At 49.5% G+C, this 23,997-nt stretch overlaps 1 protein-coding gene across 3 annotated transcripts; it reads right to left on the bottom strand.

The window, feature by feature from the left end:
* Nucleotides 1-226: 226 nt before the first annotated feature.
* On the bottom strand, nucleotides 227-23,955 carry KANK4 (KN motif and ankyrin repeat domains 4). 3 transcript variants are annotated; one of them, XM_065070906.1, is made up of 11 exons: nucleotides 23,807-23,943; nucleotides 13,271-13,341; nucleotides 12,545-12,625; nucleotides 9,521-11,455; nucleotides 8,541-8,652; nucleotides 6,937-7,161; nucleotides 6,301-6,388; nucleotides 5,710-5,929; nucleotides 4,404-4,546; nucleotides 3,248-3,448; nucleotides 227-1,910 (listed from the first exon to the last, which is right to left on the bottom strand). In XM_065070906.1, exons 3-11 carry the CDS (start codon nucleotides 12,558-12,560, stop codon nucleotides 1,809-1,811), a joined length of 3,042 nt encoding a protein of 1,013 aa, XP_064926978.1. In that variant the 5' UTR covers nucleotides 12,561-12,625; nucleotides 13,271-13,341; nucleotides 23,807-23,943; the 3' UTR covers nucleotides 227-1,808. The 3 variants fall into 3 exon arrangements, with proteins under 3 accessions (XP_064926978.1, XP_064926979.1, XP_064926980.1); XM_065070907.1 differs by lacking the exon at nucleotides 13,271-13,341 and having other exon boundaries at nucleotides 23,807-23,955; XM_065070908.1 differs by lacking the exons at nucleotides 13,271-13,341; nucleotides 23,807-23,943 and adding an exon at nucleotides 15,967-16,216.
* Nucleotides 23,956-23,997: the final 42 nt, after the last annotated feature.

The following is a 23,997-nucleotide window of genomic DNA, read 5'->3' as shown; positions in this document are numbered from 1 at the left end:
TGTACAGTGAACTGGGGCCTGGGACCTCCTGGGGGGAGTCAGCGATCTGAAGAAACACCTCAAAAATTACTGATTTAATGATGTGCCCATATGTGCAGTCACCAGGGGCTGTCCTTCCCTGCCTTGTTGCTTTTAGGGGTCTGTCTGTCCGTCTCTCAGAGCATCCCCGCTGCCTCGCGCCAGGAGAGCACCATGGCAATGGGGACAGGATGGGAGCAAACACAGGTAAAGGTTTAACTCGTGTTTATTTATACATAAAGTAGGTAACTGTACTTTGGGACAGAGTTAAAAAAAAGGCAGCGAGACATGCGAGATGATGAGTTCTTCCAAATAAAAACATAAGGAAAACAAAGAAAAGGGATCAGACAGCAGATTTTGGTGGAAAACAGAGGGCAGGGGTGTCCTTCCCTCCTGCAAGGCAGTAAGCGTCACCAGCGTGAGGACAGGGACTCGGCAATGGCTTTGCCACATACTGCAAACACAAGGGAAGCCGAGGAGGCAGGTCAGGAGTGACTTCATCACCATGTGAATTGACTTAGAAGCAACACATGTAGTCCAGGATTACCTTCTGCTTACTAACACAGAAAGTAGTTAGCTAACTAGGGAGATTCGCTTTTAGTGATGGGAAGTAGAACTGTTTTTATGGCACCAGCTCAACTGCTGACAGCATCCAGGTCCACCAAAGCCTGTGGAGAGCATCCACTGGGTCCTGATGCAGCACAACCTTATGAAATGGCATTTCCCAATACAAAGTGACGTAATAACAGCGTAAAAACATTTGGAAAAGTAAGGCTTGAGCCCTCCCTCCCTCTTTACCAGTGGTTTTAAGAAAAAAAAACTGCGCTATGCATGATTTGAGGTGATGCTGGACAGACCCTATGGGTGCCGTGTGGCAGGGGTGGCCCTGGCACTGGCCAACTCCAGCAACTGAATCTGGATTTACACGGGGGTATTTTGGGCATCTGAAAGTTGAGCATGAGGGAAAAACGCAGAGCAGCGGTTTGCACAACAGGCGTCTGCCAGCAGATTCACTCCTGAAACCCTGGGATAACGCTAACACACCCAGGGATGGGAAGCTGTTGTGATCCCTTCGTGCCGTGCTCAGATAACCTGACCCGCTGTGCCCGAGCACCACGTGTGCAGATGCACGGTGCTTGTCAACGGGCTGCACTTCCTCGCTAGTTCTAACTTAATTAGGGAAAATAGGAGCCATATGGTAATTCTGAATAGAGGCAAAACAATGTCTGTGTGTTTGGGTCTGGTATACTCATTTTCCTAGAGCATTAATTCTTAATTCTTGCACCAAACCCACATAAGCAAACATAAATAGGATTTTATACTTTACATAATCCATCCAGCTTGTGTTTGTTGTTACATATACTGAATAATCACTGCCTGCCACTACATACAGGAGAGCTAATAATAAATATTAGGACACAAACTTACAAGTTAAATGAGATACAGTTAAGTAGTTGATTAAAAGGACAACCATAATCTAAGGTTACAAAAGATTAAGTATTGTTCTGCTAATGTGCTTTTCTGCTTTGTTTTGGTTGCTCACCTGCCAAATCTATACGGCAGGAGTGTATAGGAGAGCTTGGTGTCACCTGTGGCAATGTGCACAGATTAGGGGGGGTTAAGCAGGCTTAACGAGGAGAATTAGACATGGGAAATGTATGCAGATAACTGACAGGGTTCATCACCCTGTACATAAGGAAACCCACAATGCTGGCCCTGGGAGCAGCGCTGTTTACAAGCAGGAGCTGTTTGTTCCCCATTCACCATCCCGATGTTTTCTCCTGGCCCGGTCACACTGAGAGGGATGGGCTCTGCTCAGTGTGGGCCCGCAGGAGCACTGCGATGTCCCCGTGGGCCCCGCGCTGGGCCAGCGACAGGGCCGAGTTACCCTCCTGCGGGGAGAGAGGAGGCAAAGACGTTACCACCCGAAACTCTGCATCCCCAGCCATGTCTGTAATGAATCACAGCATCAGAGAACAGTTTGGGTTGGAAGGACCTTCCCAGCTCCCCCAGTGCCACCCCTGCCATGAGCAGGGACATCTTCACCAGCTCAGGTTGGTCAGAGCCCCGTCCAGCCTGGCCTGGGATGTCTCCAGGGATGGTTCATCCACCACCTCTCTGGGCAGCCTGGGACAGGCTCTCACCACCCTCAGAGGCAACAATTTCTTCCTCATGTTTGGCCTGAATCTCCCTCCTTTAGCTTAAAACCATCAGCCTTTGCCCTGTTGCAACAGGCCCTGCTAAAAAGCCTGTTCCCATCTTTCTTAACAGCCTCTTTTAGGTACAGCAAGGCCACAACAAGGTCTCCCCAGAGCCTTCTCGTCTCCAGGCAGAACAACCCCAGCTGTCTCATTCAGCCTGTCCTCCCAGCAGAGCTGTTCCAGCCCTCTGATCGTTTCTGGGGCTCCTCTGGCTCCTCTCCAGCAGGTCCATGCCTGTCCTGTGCTGAGGACTCCAGAGCTGGACACAGGACTCCAGGTAGGGTCTCAGACCCCAGCTCCATCCACAACCACCTCTAGTCTCAGCCCCACCATCACTGAGGGAGGCTGTTTTATCCTGCTCACTGGTGAGAAGTTTTCCTCCTCTCTCCAGCTTTGCACCCACCTATTTACCCCCAAATCCTCCTTCCCTGCAGTTCATCTCTCATTTAAAATGAGCCACTGTCCTGCAAACCTCCCCAGGGTTTTTCGGTGCACAAAACACATCTTGGCCAAGCCTTCCCTTCTTCCCAGTGCCATAACAGACATATTAGACAAAACTGTAGTTTAATTAGAAAATAGTTGCATAATTATAAATGCAGTCACATGGCCCATCATCATGAGTCTGTGCAGGGTGAGATTTCCCCTGCTCTCAGCCTGGTCCCATGCATCCCCTTGGAGAGGTGTCTGTTCTCAGAGGAGAGCTAATTGCTGCTAATTTCTTGGAGCCAAAGCTCTGCTGATTCCACATGTCCAGGCTTTCATCTTTTTTAGGTTTACACCAGGTTGGGCTCTTCCTCCCAGTGCTCCTGCCTGGGCTACAGCTGGGATGCAGGATGCTGCCATGGCCACCCCATCCAACATGCACCAAAACCAGAGTTACTCTCTTAAAAGCAGTCCAAAATTGTACTTCTTCACTTCAAAACCACCACTCAGGGCTTGCAGCCTATAAAGCATGTCCCTGCATGACCTTTCCCTGCCTGCTGGACGTGAGGTTGTGTACGGGGCCGAGCACGGTGCTGGAATCTCACCTTGTCTGTCAGCGCAACCTGGCATCCAGGCTGGGCCAAGAGGAGCCGGACGATGTCGGCGTTGCCCTGTCGACAAGCCACCATCAGGGCCGTCGTCCCCTCCTCGTCCTGCAGGTTGACATCAGCCTGGCAGGAGAGGAGGGCTCGCACCATGTCGTCCCGCTCGTGGCTGACCCCCAGCATCAGGGCAGTCTGGCCCCCCTGCAACCACACACAGAAAGGCTGAACACCCCATACCCACCGGCCTCCTATAGCCCTGCTCATTCAAACTGTTTAATAATAATAATAACAATAATAATAATAATAATGCGTATATATAATAAAACTGCTTATTATTATTGCATAGTGCATATAATAATTCATATTATTATTGTTTATTATTTCATACTACTGTGTATTATTATTAAACAATACTTGAGCTCTTCGGCAGGTATTGCAGGAGATCTCTGCTCCCTTGCACCATGGCTATGTGGAAGTTCTTTGCAGCAGCACAGCCAAACTGCCCAGCTCCCAGCTGTCCCTGGAGGTGGGTCCCCTTAACCCTTCTGGGCAGTTTAACTTAGGTCTAGACTAATTTTTCCAGCTTTTTGGAAGCAGAGCTGGATGAGGGCACTGCCATCTCTGAGACTGAAATGTGTGACTGATGAGACAACTGCTCACCAGCAAACCTGGGGATCCCACACCCTGGGGGTCCACCCCGCACAGCTCCTCCCTGGCATCACTTCTGATTTTTTAGCTCAGAAAAATTGTTTTGCAAATTTTTCAGCCTTTCTTTAGCCCCTTCAGTTATCCAGCTCTCACGTCCCTTCACAGGGAGCTAGTAGGTAGCCACACTGCAATTTATCCAAAGTTGCTTCTGTAACTTTTGGGAAACAGCAACTCCAACGCAGCATCTGCTACCAAGGCTCACCCTGGTGTTACACATGCAGCATAAGGACATCAAATTATGTCCCCAACTCAAGACCCCTGTGGGGACATGATGCCGAGGGAGCTTATTCCATTTTGCCCAGCCACAGCCTGACCTGGCATCGCACAACAACAAACAGGAGGCCAGGAGCTTGGCAGGAGTCGCTTTGCAGATGCCTTTGCCCATGGCACGAGCCCACGTGTGGCCACACTGGGTTTTCAAAGGAACAGCAGAACCATTGGGACTCACCTGGGCAGCTCGCAGGTTGACATCCCCCTCCTTCAGCAGCTTCATCACCACCTCCATGTCCTCAGCCGTCTCGGCAACCGCCAGCGGGGTGAGCATCACCGCAGTGTAGCCGGCGCGGTTCTGCAGGTCCAGGCTGCAGACACCTGGTGGGGACGCACCGGGCAGAGGGAGGATTCAGCCCCACCGTGAATCCGACAGGGAGAGATGAGCAAACAGGAAGCAAAGAGGCAATTATAAAACACTCAGCGCCTTATGATCCCAGAAACAGGAGTTGAGATAATTACACAGGGTTAAGAATTATGGGTGTTAAGTATCAAGTCTTGTGAGCACAGCATTAAAGGATACTTGGTGCTACTCATTGCTACAGTTAATTACAATTGCTGAGGTCAACTCAATTAACTTTGTAGACCACAACTAAAAAAAAAAAAAGGCAGGGGATAATTAATGCCTTGGGCACATGCTGGTTGTGGAGCTGTGGCTTGTTTTGCATCGACTCCTGCAGCAAGGGAGCAGCAGAAAGATGACTGTCACCCAACTAGTATAAATCCATCCCAGCCCGTTTTACTCACTTTTCACCTCAAAGAGGAGGAATGAGCCACGTCTGATGAGTTGGGGCTCAGGTCCAGCCTTGTGCTGGGGACCCGGCCACCTCGGTTACTCGGGCACTTGAGGGCAGGAGGGGACAAACCACTGCAGCAACAATGGGGCTATAGATGTGTATGATAATCTGCCATTTAGCTCACATTTACCAGATTGTCTAGCCCAGGAAAAAAGGCCAAAGTGCCTTTATTCTTGCTGTGCTTGCATGCATTTTTTCCCCATACAAGCTCAGCTGAGATTTTTCATTCTTTGCAACAGGAGCCACAAGCTCAACAGTTTAAAAAAGGAGTTTTTCTGCGGTGCTGGGGAGTTCATGATACTCTCAGGGGCCTGATCCTCCAGGTCCAAGCCATGATTTGGCATTCACTGCTACAAGAAGCTGAGAGAGCCACCCCACCACACATGGACTGGGGTTCTGAAAGACACCCCTTAGCCACAGAGACCCCAATCCCTCTCCAAAATCAGATTGCAAAGCCCTCAAAATGTGTCAGGGCTTTGAGGGCACTAATGAGCCTTAACGGCCCTGAGGACCATCAGCTGGGACCCGTGCCTACACCCACAGGGCCAAGGCCAAGCTATAGGGGAAGATGCTGTTCTTCAACCATATCTCCTGAGTGGACCTTGGCCCCATGCTTATATCTTGGATGGACCAAGAGTGACATAAACTTCCACACCCATTCCCAACAAAAGCCATGGCTGTTCCTACCAGTGTCTAGCAGGAGCTTTGCAATCTGGAAGTTGGAGTGGGAGACGCTGTAGTGAAGAGCCGTGTTGCCGTTCCTGTCAGCCAGGTTCACCACCATTGCCAGGAGCTGGGGCTGGATGGTCCCCAGTGCCTTCAGATATGCTGCCACCACCTCCGGGCTGGAAGTCTTGCGGCTGGACACCTGGAACCACTCCTGGCAGACGGTGCTCAGGACATGCCGCTGCGAACACCAAGATCTCACCATTACCCCTGGGGTAGTTGTCCTGCCCGGCTCCTCGCCCCGCACCACTTTGTGCTGAGCTCTGGCATCACCCAGCCGGTATTTAGCTTGTGGTTTCGGGATTACTGCTATAACTTAAGGGGGAAAGGAATTTCCTGTGGTAACTTGAATGAGTAAGCAGAGAAAGCCTTTTTTTTTTCCTTTTCAGCTATTCTAAAACTGCCTCAGAGGTTGTTTTGTCCCCCTCTCCTCACAAGCTGTCCACGGCATGGTAGGGCACAGCCTGCAATGCACCATCAGGATTATCTTATCCATGAAACGTATCAGTGGGTGAGAACCACATCTGAAATGGGATTGAAAATTATCTGTACCAGATGTTTGTCGCTTGTGGTCCTGATTTCTGAGAGGTGCTCGCTGAGTAGCTGGCAGTCAGCAAGGAAATCTTCAGAGGGTTGGCATCTAAGGGGAAAATACTTTTGTAAATCCATCATGAGAAAGAGGAAGGAGAACATGCAGCTTAGGTCAGAACACACTCAACACTTATTCAAGTGTTTAACTTTATAGATACAAGTTGTCCTATTGACCTGATTTTAGGTGTGAAGTTAAGCACTTAGATAAGTGTTTAAGTGCAGAGTCCCAGAACTGTATGGTCACTTCATCTGTTAAAAGAATCCTTGAAGTGGAAAAAAATCCTGAATCTGCAAAGAACTTACTGAGAAATTTTAAACAAGAGGGGAGAACTGAGCTAATTCTCACCAAATGTGACTCACTCTGTCTTTTCCACAGTCAAGTGTATGGCCTGAATCAATCCCCATTAGATTCTGTACTGACTCAGAAAATATTTATATCTTTAAAGCCTTTTCCCATGGCTGCATAGCTTGGCAGCTGCCTTTCCATCGCGCAGCCAGAGCATCGATCCTGGCCCCACGGGAGGGACCGAACGCAGCATCACATGTCCCATGGCTGCAAAAACGTGGACAGCACATCACTGTCTGGTTTGCTGGTACCTGTCACCCTCGTGCTCAGCACAAGGTGCTGCTTCTGCCGATGGCTCCTGCGGGCCGGCATCTTCACATCTCTCCGGCAAGGAGGTCCCGGATGAAGTCCCCTCACTCTGACCTCCAGCTTTCATCTGCGTGGGCTCCAAACCATCGTCTCTTCTCTCCGTCTCACTCTCCGCGTCCGATGGGCTGTCTTCACAACTTGTGTCTTCGCTTGAAGTAGTTTCGTAGCTATTTGAGGACACCACACATTATTCACTCCTTTCCCATCCACAACCACGGGGCCTGATCAAGACCCATCGAAGAAACCCACTGATTCCAGCAGGCCTTGGATGAAGCCCAGAGTGATATGCAAGTTAAAAGTTTAGAGCTACAGCCAGATTTGGGGTTAGTCTCTCTTTTTTTTTTTTTTTTGGCTTCTTAAGCCAACAGGAGCGTGATAGAAGCAGTTAATTAGCAGCAGGCAAGCTTACTTCAGGGACTACCCAGTTGGTTCGGAGGGGTGTCCATCACCCAAGCTCCAGCAAGGCCAAGAAAGGGCTGTGTGCCACCTCCCTGCCAGCACACTGACGGGGAGCTGTGAAAAACATAGATCCTGTGGCAAGGTGGGACAGTTGGCACGTTGGCAACCTTGAGGACCACTAGGCAGAAACTGTGTTTGAAGCTCCAGAATGGACCTGAGTCCACCATTTGAGCACCTCTGCTAGATAGACCTCTCTTCTGTGTGTCCAAAAGTATCAATAACAATAACATCTACCATGAAATGGAATATTTCACTCTGAGGAACCCCAAAACTTTCCTCAAACTAGTTGAGATTGATCTCCTCTCTACAAGTTGTACACATTTCAGTGACTGTTGGTAGAAGCTCTAAACAACTAATAACACCTGATGAACCCAACAGCAGTAGCCGTTGAGCTGGGACATCAAAGAAGCATACATTAGCAGAAACCAGCATCCAAACTTGCACACAGGTAGTTGTTTGCACAGCAAAAGGACATGAAATGTGTCCTGTCCTCTTCATGCCAGCACACGTGCTCCTTGGTAGAAGATGTGACAGCGCTGCTCTTAGACATGCATCGATAGCACATGTCATTGTGTCTAGTTAGCTCAAAAGCCAAAGAGCATCAGATATTGGATGCAGAGGGAACTGGGTGTTGGAGCACAACCTGAAATAGGGATCTCCTTCACCACAAGGTCCTTTCTCAGTCCCTGAACCAAATTCTGTTGGCTGTTGCTGGAGCATGGAGGCAGGTTAGTGGCAGTGTGCCCATCCAGGTAATGGTGATCTCCTCCAAAATCCACCAAAGGTAGTGGGAACCTTCCCACAGACCCAGCTGGGTTTTGGATGAAGCCCTAAAAGATGAGTGTGCAGAGGGTGTCAGTCCTCAGGGTGTCCCTTGCTGTGCTGAAAACACTAGTGGCTTTTCTACAGGGTTACTTACAGGTTATCAGTGCTGGATTAAAGAAGGGAGAAAAGAGGCTCCAGTTCAAATGCCCTTTTAATCAAGAGGTTTGGAGGGGAAAAGAGGGAAAAAAGAGAATGACTTCTTCAGCGATACAGAGGACATCACGTGTGAAAAGGCAGTTTTATCTTCTGAACAGATGCTTACCCACCATTTACCCCAACAAATTGAAGATTCTTTTTGGTCCCATTGCCTCCTGCATGGAAACCATAACTTTTCTTTTTCATGATAGATTTAAGACTTGTGGTTGGAGAGATTTCTAGCAAAATACAAAATAATAGGTTAATTAAGCAGGTGTGCCATAATTATCCATGATTATTCCCAGCCTCTAGCAACAAATCATAACTGTAAGCATCTTAGTTCACCTTAGGAGATGCTGTTTATGTCTTGTAAAACTGCTGATGCACCTGGCCACAATCTGAACCTGCCCTGCTGCCTTTAAGATACATGTCTCAAATATCTCCAAGTGAGTTTTTCAATACTAATGTATCGAAAAATCTATATAATACTACATAGGTGAGTCTTTCCATTGGATTTTGAATAGTTTCATTATGTATTGCTCATAAGTAACAGGTCACTTATCTATTTGCAGTGTCCCCTCCCCTCTCCCCCCACAACAGTGAACAGGCAGCCTTCAGTCTGGGATTTTTATCTTCATATAAGCTAAAATTATTTTAGATGAACGGCTGTGGATAGGGACAGGACTTTTCCCAGCCTAGTTGCTCAGCTTGAATTGGTTTTGGTTCTGGTGAACTCCATGCTGATTTACTCCAGATGGGCACAAGTCCCACATCCTTACAAACTGAAATGTCCAATCCAATTAAGAAAAATGGTTGTTTGATGGAATAGCCACAAGTATGGCCATTTTTGGAAGCTGATCCTGCATACAACTGAACCACAGCTTTATCAGCTCCTACATAGTTTTGCTTGTTGTTGTTTTTAATTTAAGATCATGTAGCTTATGATGTGAAGAGGTTTCCCTTTCTCATACATATTTAGGAGGGGCTATTTCTGATCTAACTGATACTAATTATATCACCAAGCTCCACTGCATCACCCCTGCTCAATGCTTGAATACAGAAGAGATCTGGCCCGGGTACGTTGAAACCTCTGCCAAGATTATTTACCCAACTGTTGATAGTGTGCGTTCGAATTCTCCTTATCCGCGGGCCCTTGCGTAGAGTAGGCAGACAGCAACGAGTTTAAGGAATTAACTAATTGGTTCTGAATGGAGCTGAGCTTGGAGGCCGGCTGTTTGATTGCGCTGGCCAGCTCGGGGTAGCCGTGCTCCAAACACAGCCACTGCTCCTGCAAAAGCTCCTGGATTTTTTTTACATATTGGCTGATGGGGTCAACAGCAGGGACATCTTCATGGTCATGGGGACCTTCCTCTTCCAGCCCATCTCGAGGTTTATCTTCACCAAAGCCTGCCTTGTTTTCTCCCATGTTTGAGCCCGCTCTTGTTCCCTGACAGCTTTCTGCAGTCACCACGTGAGCAGTGAGACTCTGGGTATTGCAGTTATTCCTGTGATTTTGATTGTCATCACTGAGGTGCTTATCGATCTTCAGCTGGGTGAAGCACGGTGCAGGAAGGCCAGCCTCAATGTCAGCTTCACCAAAATGTCTGTGTCCCTCTCCGGTGACACCAGAACAAACGTCTGCCGGTCCCTGATCTCTCCGAGCACCCACCTCCATCGCCTGCGTGTTCACGTTGTCTGCTCTGCGGACGCTGCATCCTATGGATTTGGTGGAGAGTGGGATATTGACGTTGATGCCTTTATCATGGGCTTGCTTGGCCCCAGTGACCTGTGAGAGGTCAGTGTTGACCGCAGCATCGTGGCACTGCAAAGCCCTGCTGCTCTGTCTGGACGGTGGCTTGGCCTCTTTCGTGTTTTTCCGGCACAGCTTCTCTTCCAGCTGAGCTTTAGAGCTGGCCAGGAGCTTAATGCTTTTCTCCTTTTCCTTAATCTCCCGATCCTGCTGCTCCAGCACTGCCCTGATCTGCTCAAGCTCTTCCTTCTTCTTGCTCAGCTGGTCCTCCAGAGCAGCAACCTGCTGCTTCAGCACCGCAACCCTGCCGGGCTCTCCTGCATTGCTAGGCTGAGGACCACAGCTCTCCTCGTTCTCCCCAGCCTGGACACTCCCTTCCTCTGCATTCTTCAGCACATTTGGAGCAATTTCATTTACACTTAACTCCCTTTCCCCAGAGTTTGTGTTCTCCTCTGTGAGCTGGAAGGCAGCTGGTGAGGTTGGTTCATCCCCAGTCAAGGCGGAGCGACCACCAGCATCGGTGGCATCGCCCTCCTCACCTCCACTCTCTATCACCACCTGCAGCGCTGCAGGATGCTGGCTCTGCCACAGGGGCTGCATCTGCCCCAGGCCTGGGCTGCCCCCACCCCGATGCTCCTTCTGCCCCGAGGAGGCACCTTCCTCCATGCTTGCCTCCCGCGGGAGGTTCAACACAATGCCGTTGGAGCTGGGCGAATGTGGCGTGGGGTGAAATGTGCTTTTGGAGCCGCTCTGCTCGTGGCAGCGCTGGGGAGGTGGCCGGAGGGGTGAGGGGACGGGTGGGTCCCCTGGCGGGGGTGGCAGGGCAGCCGGCAGGCTGGAGGCTCGCAGGAGCTGCGGCCGCCCCCGGAGCTCATCCCCCAGCTCTGCCTGCCGCTGCGTCTCCGCCAAAAGGGCTTTTCTCCGGTAACTCAGCTCATCGTGCAGTGGAAGGGTCAGCTCGTTGGGCAAGAGGGACTGGGGCGTTTCGTCTGCCCCCAGGGATGCCTTTCTCTGGGGGAAGGAACAGGTCGAGGTCCAGCTTTTGCTGGGAGCAGATGTGCATCCACGAGAGCCATTCTCAGGCAGGCTGAAGTTTCGGGGCAGGGTGCTGAATTTGGGCTGCTTGGCTTTCCGGTGGATGTGGATCCTCCTGATGGTGTTCCCTTTCTCGATGTCGTCCACGTACTTCAGGAAGTCCAGGTCCAAGTGGAAGCCGTACGGTGTCTCCACTGAGTAGGGGAGGCTGCGGGGCTGGTCCCTCTCCCCGTCGGGTTTGGGTGGCTGGTCGTTTGCTGAAATAACCCAAAAAAACACCCAAGAGATGGATTGAATTTTGAAGACAAAAAAAAATTAACAAAAAATATGTTTAGAGCAGGGGAAAAATGTTACTGCTTTTTTTACATCTTGAGGGCTACAGTCCATCATTGCAGAGGCTCATGGTGAAGCTATGCAGAGATACAGCAACACATACAAAGGTCTGATCCAGTTTTCCGGAGGTGAATCGGGTAATTGTGGCACAGAGGAAGCCAAAAATTTGCTGAAATCATTACTCTAATTGGCAATTAAGCAAACAGCAGGTTTTGCAGGCAGAGCTACATGTTTGTGTAAGTGTAAAAAGCTGCCTGACATACAATATATCCAGCTCAAAACCAGAAGGTGGAACCAATCTGTGACAATTACATTTTTCAAGGCTTTTTGTTTGGTTTTAACTTTTCAGTGCTGTACACAGTGCCAAACAGGGAAATCATTGCATTGTTTCATCTGCAAACACCAGGTCACAAATGATGCCTTGAAAATGATGAACCCAATGCCGGGCAGAGTCTGGACCCAGACAGCATCAGCCGGGGATGCTTTACACAGCTGCATCCATGTGAAGCACCTGCCTTCCAAGGTGACCGAGCACAGCACCGAGCATGGCTTTTAACTGAAGAAAATCACTGCAAAAAAATGCATGGCAGTGTTTGCCCACCCAGCCATCACAGGCAAATGGCACAGCTCCAGCAGTGCAGCCGAGGGCACTGGTTTAATACAATTTAATATGGTCAGACCCAGACTGCAAAAATTCACAGCCCCCAAATTCCAAATTTCAGGTAATACAGCACAAAAGCCAAGCCCGGCCAGTGGGAGCAGAGGAGATCTGTCCTGTCTGCACGGGACAGAGGACGAATACGTGCTGAACCGAGAGCCGTGACCATGGTTTTGCTGTTGTTTAGGAACTCTGCATAATACATGAATGATGCATTTTGTATCTCCCGGCCTTAATGCCTATCTATAGAAAACAGGTTATTTACAGTATTTCTGCTAAGGAAATTACTTCAGGGCTTGGCTGAGGTTTTTTTCAAGAAACAAATGAGCAAACAAATATCCCGAAGCCTCCATACCATCTGCCTTCTCCATGGTGTGCTCTATTCGCTGTCAGTTAAACATCCTCTGACAAGCAAGGGCAGATGAGTTGCTTCACCCTTAAAAAAAAAAAAACAAAAACAGATACTTTTAATTAAAAAAAAAAAAAAAAAGCTCAATAATCTGAACTTAATCCCTCCTTAAAGCCTCACACCTCTTCACAGGCCACCCCCACCTTTTCTTTCCTATATTCTGCAGCTTGACCATGTCTGCTAAGCACTTTCAAGCTGCTTAAATCAATAGCTCCTTTTCCAGTGGCAATAACTTGTGCTTCACAGACACATCCCAGGTAGCTGGTGCTTATAAAACATCCCCTGCATTACAAATGGCTTTGACTGCAAAAGAGAAAGGAGAGGTGTTCAGGATAATTTCTATTTGGTTTGAGATGGGTGGCACAGGGACTCTTCATTGACTCCTGTAAGTGGGATATATCAAACATTATATCATCTCTGAAAACAGCAAGGGGTATAAGCTACATGCAGAAATGACTGCCTTGTCATTTAAAACAAACAAACAAACAACAAACAAAACCAACTGTAACAACTAAAGATTCAAAATTTATGTTAAATCTTCATCAAATGAAGCTCATTATTTCAGAGCACGTCCATACTGTTATGAAGAACCTTCACCAAATTGCACTAAAATACAGACAAATTACTTTCATATCAGGGAAGATCTTCAGGGGGAGATCTACCACAACCTACATCGTGAACTTCACATCCAGTCCAGTCTGTATTGCCCTCCAGCTCTTTCCCATCATGTGGAGTCACCATCCCTGGAAGGGTTTAAAAGGCATTTAGATGAGGTTCTTAGAGACATGGGTTAGTGCTAGAGTTAGGTTAGGTTATAGTTTGACTCAGTGATCCTGAGGGTCTCTTCCAACTGAAATGATTCTGTGATTCTATGTGGACATGGGAGAGACCTTCCTGGAGCATGAGAGGAGATTAAGGCTGGGAACAACCAAGAAAAGTCCTGGGTGAAGCTTCTCTCCTCTGTGCCCTTTGGACAGACATGGGGAGGAGGCAGGCAAGGGAGAAGGAGGTTGAGGCAGCTGGACATCACTGGGGGAGGCTTCCTGAGCAGCATCAGAAGAGCCACATTGCTCAGAGTGAGAAGGTTTGTTTTCTAATTCCTGTTACGAGAGAAAACGTGGGGGTTTCTTGGAAGGCAGGTTGCTTGTTTACGATTTTCCTTCAAGTATTTAATTTGGTTCCTGGCCAGAGATGGTCCCGCAGCAGCTTATCTGGCAAGATAACTGGATATGCAACAGATTAGGATACATAGAGGTGCTGCTCTCATTCTCCTCTAGAACCACTGACATGACATAGTTTAAGTACAACAAAGACCAACAGGAAAATGAATTCAAATCCTGCTGTATTGTTACCATAAGACAGACACTTTGAAAGATCAAAACCTTTTAAAGAAAAGATTCATTTTGTTATTCAGTTAGACAAGTTTATGGTCCATGTATAGCCCTGATGGAAAGTTGGGAGGGTCCCAACCCCAAGAAGAACATCAAAACTCTCAAAAGCATCTCCAGGGTTGGTACCTCCTCGATGCTTATACAGCTGGACAGACACACTGACACCTGCCCAGCACAGAGCCATTGCCACTCATAAAAAACAGCTTCTGAAACACCTCGACCAGTGTTCCCGGTGTGATCTCCAGTCAAATGCACTTCTTCGATAAAGGGCAGTTTCTTCTGTCTCCTCCTGCCAATGAACAGCACATGCCAGATCTCTTTCTCAAATGTTGTTTGTTGGGGTTCTTTTGTGGTTTTTGTTTCGGTTTGGTTTTTATTTTTGCAATTACAGTTGATTATGGAGCACTTACGGATCTCAGGTACGGTTTGACCAGCTACGCTTCACTCTTCTAGGTTACTTAGAGGGGTGGGAGGGGCAGCCAGTAAATAGGATGCTTTTTAATATCTAGGTAATTACATCTGATTGGTTCATTTATAAATTGGCTGGGTTGCAACTCTGTAGCCCAAATTGATACTATGACTTTTCTCTTTTGACCAATCTACTTCAAAATTGCCTCATAAAAGGATGCTGAATGTATCCTACCAGCTTGCTGATGTTCTCCCATCCCCGCTGGGGCACCTCAGGTGCGGGGCTGATGGCTTTGAGCCAAAACTGGGGCTCCTTGGCCCCTACAGGTGCTCTCTGATGCCTGTCTCTGACAAAAATGAGATTAAAAAATATTAAGTAATCTGGTAAGAAGCGTATCTATTAGCATAGGAGCCAGCCCACTTTTGGGGGCAGGGCAGCGCTTTTGGGTGGGCCTCCATCCTGCTGATACCTGTTATGCCGACTGTCTCTCAGCTTTTGTATTGGTTGAGTTTTCCCCTATTGCATAAAACTGAAGATTACTTATTTTCCTCTGCAGGCAGGTGACATCGCCACACGCACAGCATTGCTGATTTTTACCTTGACTGAAATCACAAAGCTTTTCTCAAGGCAGGAATAAATACGTACAGAAATGGAAATCAAGAAGGCAAATGTATGAGAAAGCAACAGCACAAAGTCATTTTATTCCCTGGGGCAGCCCATTTGCAAGGACAATGTGCTGTCTTTTTAACTAGCCCTGTCTCAAACGCTGGCTCTTTACAGTCAAATTTAACCTCTTCTTTTACTCTGTCCCATTTGCTGGGAAATGTCAGCGCTCGCCCCCTACCCCATCCAGCCCAGCCTGCAGAACCCAGAGCAGCATTACACCCCACAAGATTTAAAGAACAAATTAACTTAACCACAAAGACTAATACAGATGAATTTCATTCTCTGAGAGCATCTTGCTAGTAATTTTAAATTGCAACAGTTAACTCGGTGCCTATAAATAAGAAGATAATTCACTCCTGCTGAGCAGCACATTAGCACAGTCTCATTAGCTATAATACAACATTTTTTTTGAGCTCTGCCCGTCATGTTCTCCTGCACTGCAGCAATGACTTTAGTTCTTTGTGGCGAAAGGAAAAACTATTGTTAGAAAAGCATCTTGTCGTGTTACCGTCTCATGCTCCCACCTACAAACGCAACTTGCCTTCCTCCAAGGCATCTTTCTGAGGCAGCAAAGGGTTCGGAGCAGTAAACATACCTTTTCCAGCTGTTAAAAAGTCGCTCAGCCGAGCAGTGACCTTGCTTGGAAAGCAAATACAAGTTTAAAAGAAGCCACACAAAAGAGGGGTTAATTTTCTAATAAAGCAGCCCATCGATCTCATATGACCTTTCTGAGGACAGCCGAAGCCCGCTGCATAAAAACAAGTTACTTCCCGCAGCACAAATAACTTTTCCATAAAACACAAAGCACCAAGTGCCACTTGGGCTACCACGGGGCTGCCTCCCTTATCAGGAAAGATTATTGAAAAGACAGTCAATTATTAGCTATACGGTTCTTATAGTACCTGGTGCTGCAGGCTGCAGCCAGCGCTCGCCCTCCGCATGCTGCGCCTCCCCAGCCGAACGCATTAGTGATGCTGCTGAGCGCCTCTCCCGCGGAAATGCCGGCAGCTGCCGCCACTCGAGCAGCATCTTTAGTAGACGCCGCAGAAGGTCTCAATGTCTGTAATTAACCCTGCCGAAGCCCTGTTCCCATGTGTGGAGCACAAACAGACCCTTGGCCCTTTCTCCTTCTCCCACAGCTCATGTTGCTCCCACCCACCCGCTGTGTCCCTGGGAGATGCCGAATGGACTGAGGTGGCAGTGCGAAGGTGGTTGTGCAGAGCCGCGGCACGGGCGGAGGATGCCTGACCCACCTTTTGCAGCAAGGTTATCCATGCATGCTTGCAGAGAGCCCGTCCCTGCGCTGGGGTTCTTGTCGAGCATCCTGGATTGCTGCACCCCCAGGCTGGCAACAGGGAGGGGAAAAACCCCTCGGCCTCTGCACTGAATTTGCAATAACTTGGTGCTTGCAAAGGCAGAGGGGTTCAGACACCGCCCGACACCCCGCAGCCAGGCTGTGAACCTCTCGCAGTGCTGGGAAACAAAATCCTGAAAAGCAGCAGCATCCCATCAGTCCCAGGGCTCTGATGGGGGTTTTCACCAGGGACTCACATCACGGAGCGGCACCAGCACCTTTCCCATCACTTCACATGCCATGCGACCAAAACGTTCATGTTTGCAGGAAAAATCACATTTCATGACTGTCTGTCTGCAGAACAGAGCTGCTGGTGCTCCCGCAGGCTCACTGCGCTCCTGCAGCTCCCAAGTGTAATTTTAACAGATTAAGTTTGAAGAAAAGCAGAAAAGTTTTGTCTTTGCAGGAAGCAAAGCAGGCTGGACGTGTATAGAAACAGCAGCGGTTTATCCATGCAGAGTGCTCGCCAAGGCACGGAACGGTTAACTTCTTACCCGAGGAGTGAAAAATAAACCCCCCATTTCAGCAGCTGGTTAAACGCCGCCTTTCCCATCAAATTCCGCCTTTCCCACACGGCTCCAGCGTCCCACACCACACAGGGCCCTGACTCCATGTCAACAGCTTTCTGCTTTCACAGGCAATTACTGTGCTTGGGGTTGAAAACAAACTTAACAGCACATTGGCTTATTTTCTGTCAAATTCTTCTGGTTTAGTCATGCTTGTGCATCTTTTCTGAGCGTATTCTGTGGCTTGTGTTCTCTAGACAAAGCAGCACAATGGAAAAATATAAATATTTCTATATGGCACTGATTTTAAAGTAAGCCTAAAGGAATTGTTTAATTTAGCCACTGGAAAGATGCAGCAGGAAGGTTTTATTTGTAGCATCTCCTTATTGCAGTTGTACACATAAGACCTATGTGTACTGGTGTTCCTGGTTGTTCCCCATGGAGCTGAAGAAGGTCTTCAAGGCTGAGTTGCCCTAAATAAGCTTTTAATCAGGAACTATGGATGGAGTCTAAACATGCAAATTGATTAATTATGGGTTGGTGCTTGATGGAGCTATGAGTGGCTTCTGATTGCTTCACCCAACGGTGCGACACAGGGTAGGAAATGGGGAAAATGAGGATGAGTTTCACCTGGGCATGGCCCGAGATCCTCCCACAAGGTCATGGCCTTAAATTGCTGCTGTTGTTGGGGGGGATTTTGCCCTGTGGACCTGCACAGCCTCAAGGATGAAGCTCACCCTTGGTACCCAAAGGGTTACACCCAAACCTGTTCTGTCCAGGCGGTCTGCTGGATTGCACAACACCCAGCCCAGTTATTATTGCAAGTGGACATACCAGGAATAAATATAGCCTCTTGGGGAATATTTGTTATACTGATTTTTCAATTCTGTTTTCACTGCAAAGGAAGAAAAATAAGCCGTTTCCAGTCTGCTGGGGACATCCACATGGGTGGGATCTCCCTGGTGCGGCAGTGGGCTGCGATCGGCTGGCACAGGCATGGGAAGGAGTTTCCCTCCAGGAGGAAAAAAGAAGCTTGAAAACTTTGTGGGAGTAAATAGATAACTAAATAAAAGCAGTTTAAAGTCCCAGTTGGCATTGCAAGAAGTTGTCATGAGGTTTTTTTTTCCAAAGTGAGAGCAAACAGGGTTTCTGCTGTCAGAGATCTGGTCATGGCAGGGGAAGTTGGACTTGATGACCTTTGAAGGTCCTTTCCGACCCAAACTATTCTATGATTTTGTGATTCTATGATCTGCACCCCGGGAGCCCACCGGTCACTTTCCTGGGTACATCTGGCATCGTGCAGCCACCATGGCCCAGCACCCCACAGCACCCCTTGGAAACAGCAGCTGGGACCCAAGCCTGTGTGGACACATGTTGGGCTGGTCCAAGAGGCAGAAGACAGCTGAGCAGATCCAAAATTAAAATGTGGAGACCAGACAGTGCCTGAGCCCCAAGAACCCCACTGCCATCACCCATCAACACTCAGAAAGGTGAGCTGGATCCATCCCCTCGGCAGGCTGCCCTCTGCACCTCTGGTACTCAACAGCACGTGCCGAAGTGGAGGGGGAATAGATTTGGGGACACAAAACATGTCGTCGTGTGGGAAGAGTGGAGGTGGTGGAGGCAGCAGGTAAAAAAGTATGATGAGATAAGGGAGGTAAATCTTTGCACACCTCTGAAAGCGAAATGCTATGTAGTCCAGATGCCTGTTTAAAATTCACCCTCCATCCCAGGGCTTCACCACGTGGCTTACAGTGATGGGGAGCCTACGGCACCAGCATTTTATTGCACCCCAGGCTGAATCTCCCACATCTGCTGCCTGCCTGAGGCTTCTTGAGCAGAGAGCTGGGATCTGGAAGTGGTTTGTGAGTGTTCGAGAGGGACCAACTTCCCCTGAAGCCCATCAGCTCATGGTTGCGCTGATGGAGATTCGGGCTGGCCTCCTGCCGCCGTGCTCAGCCCTCTGCCGTTGCCCTTTCTGCAAAGTTATTTACATGAAGCGTCAGAGGAGGCTGGAGACGGGGGCTGTTCGCATGGAAAACATCCCGGAGGCGTGGGGAGCCACATGGCTGGTGGAGAGAGCGGCGGGCTTGCGAGAAATCTGAACAATTAACCCAATACCACTTAATAAAGAAGACAACCACTTTCAGTGTAAGTTTGCAACCCTTATGGCAGTACTTAAGCAGCCATTTCAGGCATCTTTTTAAACAGCAGTAATAAAGTTGTGCAGATACTGATTTTATTAAAGCTGCTTATTGCTGTTTAATAAATGCTGTGAGCTTCCTGCCAGCATTTCCATTAGAGACGGACCTGGAGGTATCAGATATCCAAACTCTCTCCTTCTTTTATGGCGCACTGGGAGGGGAAAACGATCACATTAATCCCCTCCCCTGATAACCACTTTTTCAACTGACCTTCAGCTCATTCCAACCACAGTCTTTCAAAAGCTTTGGTCAATTTTCATTATTTTATCCCATGCCTTGAAAACTGTGGCGTTTTCCCTAAAGTCTCCTTTCCCAGAGCCAGACGAGCAGCAAAACCACTTGAAACCATGAATCGAAAGCCAGAAGGCAGACAAAAATCTGAAGCACTCAATTTCTAATGTTTACTCTTTTTGCCTCAATCCCACTAGTTGGGGGGGGAAACCAATGAAGCCCTCCTTTAGTTTCTGGTCTCATCCAAGCTGCTGTTTTCCATATGCTTGACCTTGGTCAAGCTTTGCTGCCATGATGCTGAATGACTTCCATGTGGTCAAAGAAGTTGGTAGCAACTTCAGGACAACAGGATTGTCCTTGGCTTGGCCAGGGCTTGGTGCATCCTTGGAGCTATGGAGCTCATCCCACTCAAGAGCCAGTGCTTTGGCCTAAGCTGGGCTGGAAATGTTTCCATTTCCTAAGGAAAAACAGGATCTTTCATGTGTTTTTGAAAGCTGGGTGTGGAGGTGATTCATCAAAGGTGCTCCTGCCTGCTAGGAAAGGTTCTTCCACCTTGCTCCTGCTCGGCTGCTTGGTGAGACATGAGATGGGAAGGAAGGGTCTTGTGCCATGTCCCACAACCTTGGTGCTGACGGAGAGGTGAGGCACCAGAGTTTGTGGAACTGGAAAAACCCACCCTGACACACAAACTGGGCTCCCTAAACCCACCAGCCACAGATGTCTCCAAAAAGTGAGTTTGTGGTTGCGAAAGCTGACTGGTGATTCGGGGTCTCTCCTGTCTGACCCCGGTAAAGGTCCTGTCATCACACAGGTCCCCTCCTGTTGAAAGTGGGACTTTCAGGTGTTTTTAGAAAAGCCCTATTTGCTGCATGTCTATTTTTCTCCTCTGCCCTGAGCAGTCCCCCACATAGATATGAGGCACCAGGGGAGGTTTCAATTGGGTATTAGGAAATATTTCTTCATGGAAAGGGTTGTCAACCAGCGGAACAGGCTGCCCAGGGTAGTGGTGGAGTCACCATTCCTGGAGGGGTTTAAAAGACATAGATGAGGTTCTCAGGGACATGGTTTAGTGCTAGAGTTAGGTTATAGTTGGACTTGATGATCTTGAGGGTTCTTCTAACTGAAATGATTCTATGATTCTATACTGATTTCTGGCCTGAGCCAACAAGACTCCGATTGATCACACTCATAACATTTTTTAAAAAACTCTTCAAACAGGAATATTTCTTTTCCAGGCCACCTGAACCACTCTCCACGCTGATCGGGACCACGGAGGGAATGGATGTGCTGCCTTCCTCTGACGGTGATTTCTGCGTGGATGCCGGGAGCCCTGCAGCTCTGTTTCCCACCCGTTCACCCAGGTTATGGGGAAGCTTTAGGAAATGGGGGTTTTCCTCCAGTTTTTACCAAGCTCAGGCCACTGGTATGTTTTCAGCTTTCTCACTTGTACCAAAACTCATGTTCATCTCTGATGGACAGAGGAACTGGCTGCAATGATGCATTTAAGATGGTCACATTTGGAAGACAGACGACACTGCGTGTGGGTGGGTTTTTCATGTTTCTGACTCCAACAAATTGTCCGTTGGGGCAGTATATTATCGTGATAATGACAATAACTGCTTTTTCATGTGCCGCTCAAACCCTGGGATGTGCAGGACTCGAGGCTTCCCGAGGCCCGGCACCGGAAACATTAATTCCACCGAGGTCTAAAATAAACAGGGCTGAAGAAGGAGCTCTCTGCAGCCGGTTCCTCCCACCGCTCTCCCCTGGCACCGGCAGCGTGCGAACGTGCACAGTTGGGGATTTCTGCCCTGAGCCACAGGCTCCTTTGTGCCCCCAAACCGGGGTCGGGGCTTTATGGACCAAAATCTGCATCTTGGTGCTCTTGAGCAAAGCAAAGTCACATAACCTCCGTCATACGGGGGCACCAAATGGAAAATGCATATAACCATATTTCTTTTTTTCTCTAACAAGCATGGCCACGTTCATCCCTTGTGCTGCTCCCAAAGCTTCCTTAAAAAGACCAGAGATTTGATGCAGAACGCTCAGTGATAAAAACGAGACTTTCAGAATATTTGGCAGCTGTAAAACCGCAGTGGGAGGGACCTGAATCGGCAATGAGCTTGTGAATGAGCGTGTATTCCTCCAACACCCATCATCTCGGAATCTCAGAACTGCTCTCGGTGCAAAGGACGTTTTGAGACCAAACCTCTGGGATGTGCCTGTGCTGAGGGACGCGGAGGCTGTTTGATGGGAAGCAGCGTCACAGCCCTGCCCGGCAGCAAATAAATATGGGGGGTGTTATTTCAGTTATCTGAAGATGAAGGGAGATTGAAGGGAGATTCTGTGACACCAAATTTGATGGCTCCTGTGGAAACGGGACAGCCCCAGCACTGCACCATGGGGATGATTTGTGACCCTGGGAGACAAAACCTTCTCCATAACCAAACTTTCAGAAAGGAGCCGAATGTGGCTGTGGTTTTCCTGTTCTCAAGTGGTTTGGAAACTGCACCTGGAGACCAACAGTGCCCACACCAGCAACAGGCTCCCCTCCATCTTCCAGTTTCACGATTATTTTAAGGAACCCATCAACTGATCCCTCCTCAACCACAGATTCCTGGGCCAGGTCGCTGTTCATCATGCTGCCTGTCATTTTGGCAGATGTATTTATTTTTTAAATACTACAGTTGAAGTGATAAATAATCAGTTATAAACCTAGGATTATGGGCTCCCTCCTCTCATTTACTTTTTTCAGAATCAGATTTTTCCATTTAGTTCATTCCAAATAAAACACAAAACACCAGGAAGACTACAAAGTGAGTATGAAGATAAATGCTGATATATTTTACAGTGCTGCCCTTCTCTCTGCCCATTGCTGTGGTCACAAGCCTTACCTTGCAAATGCCATGGTTTTGGGTGCTTGCTGCCTTTGTTTGGGCCATGCAGCTAAAATACTTAATTTCTAGTTTATCCTCTGGACAAAGGAAACCCTCTCCCGGGGTGTCACATCCCATAGCTGTGAGGAAAATGAGATAACCCTGTATAGCATAGCCCTGCTTCCAGCTCTGGAAGGTAAACATCATACCCAGAGCACCCATATCACAGTTTCCTCCATCCTGAACTTACTTGGACTTGCATTTGAGATTATTCAACCAATTTTCTACCTTAACCAACCTTCCCATGGACCGCCCAGCCTCTTCTACACAGATCTGAGGTGATGTCCCACCCCGGTGCGGCAGCTCCCTGTTCACACTCACTCTGATTTCTCCCAGAGCGGAGTCAGAGCCCGGCACATCTTTGCTTTAGATGTGAGAAATCACAAGCTGAACGCTGGGAGCTGATGAAAGTGCTTCCACGGGGCACGCCTGGTCCCGGCGGAGCTGGGCGGCTCAGAAAAGCCCTGGCAGTGGTCGCTGTCGAGGAAAGGCGATGCTGGGGAGGCACTGCCCGTCCCTCCGCTCGCTGCCAAAAATGTGCGGCTGGAGCAGCCCCTCTCTCGGCCTCCGAGGATGCAGAAATCTGGAGCTCAGCCCGGCCCCGCTCTGCAGCCGGACCAGACCTGCGGCTGAGCCCAGAGGGACGCGCAGCTCAGGGAAACAGAGCACGAACCTCACTAGAGACAGAAATGAGTTACGGCGCCAAGAGTTTCTGTGTCTGGATGGCTGGAAAGCCGGCAAGGAGACGGGGAGAGACTGGTGCAGGCACTGGAGACTGTGCTCAGCCATGGAGGCTGGGCTGGGGCTTCTCTGAACCACATTTTCACGGCTGGGGCGGGTTTTATGGTTGGGCTTTGAGGCTAAATGCAACTCTGGGATCCTTATGACTTCCGCTGCATTGCCAGGGGCCTGGGGGCCCTTCCCAGCCCTCACAGGCTGATATCCGGGGGTCCCAGCAGGGCTTGGAGCCTTCCTGCCCCCTCCCTGCTGCCAAACCACACTCTGAGCCTCTGTCCCGCACCCAGGGGTGCGCTGGAAATGCTCTTGTCCCGGATGACTTGGGGCTGTTGCTGCCCCCAGGCAGGCACTCGACGGTCCAGACGCTCTGAGCACCCCCTGAAAACCCTTCAAAGCGCTGCCAGGATTCCCCTAAGCACCCCCGAACCACACTCTGGAGCACCCCTGAGCACTTTCAAAGCCTCCCCCTGAGCATCCTCCAGCACAACCCCGCAGCACCCTTTGAGGCACCCCCAGAGCATCCTCCAGCGCACCCCTGGAACACCCCCAAGCACTTCCGAAGCACCTCGGAGCATCCCCTGGTGCACTCCTGAGTATCCCCCCACGTACCTCCGGAGCTCCCCCCGAGCACTTCCCCGGACCTCCCCTCCGGAGCAGCCCCCGGGGCGAGGGGGGCGGCGGTCCCCGGCCCCCCAGCTGCTGGGATCCGCGGGCCGGCCCCTGCCTGGACTCCCCCCGCCCAGCCCCGGCTCCCCCGCCCGGCGCGGCCGTACCTGGGAGCGGCGGAGCGCGGCGGGCACAGCGCGGCGGTACCGGCGGCCCCGCTGGCTCCTGCGGGCGGTGCCCGGGGCCGGGGCGGGCCGGGCCGGGCCGGGGCGGGCCGGGGGCGGGCACGGAGCCTTCCCCGGGCAGCGGGGCCGGGCGGGGGCCGGGGCAGCCGGGACGGGCTGCGGGAGGGTCAGCG

The sequence above is a fragment of the Columba livia genome, chromosome 8 (assembly GCF_036013475.1).
Source record: "Columba livia isolate bColLiv1 breed racing homer chromosome 8, bColLiv1.pat.W.v2, whole genome shotgun sequence".
Taxonomy (NCBI): Eukaryota; Metazoa; Chordata; class Aves; order Columbiformes; family Columbidae; genus Columba; species Columba livia.
This window is presented reverse-complemented; position numbering and strand designations above follow the sequence as displayed.

Excerpts from the sequence above, each read along its gene's own strand:
- KANK4 (XM_065070907.1), bottom strand. Across the intron at positions 6,389-6,936 it reads GCTGAGCACGAGGGTGACAG|ATGCCAACCCTCTGAAGATT; the intron begins GTACCAGCAAAC and ends TTTTCCCCTTAG. Across the intron at positions 5,930-6,300 it reads CCACAAGCGACAAACATCTG|CGGCATGTCCTGAGCACCGT; the intron begins GTACAGATAATT and ends TGGTGTTCGCAG.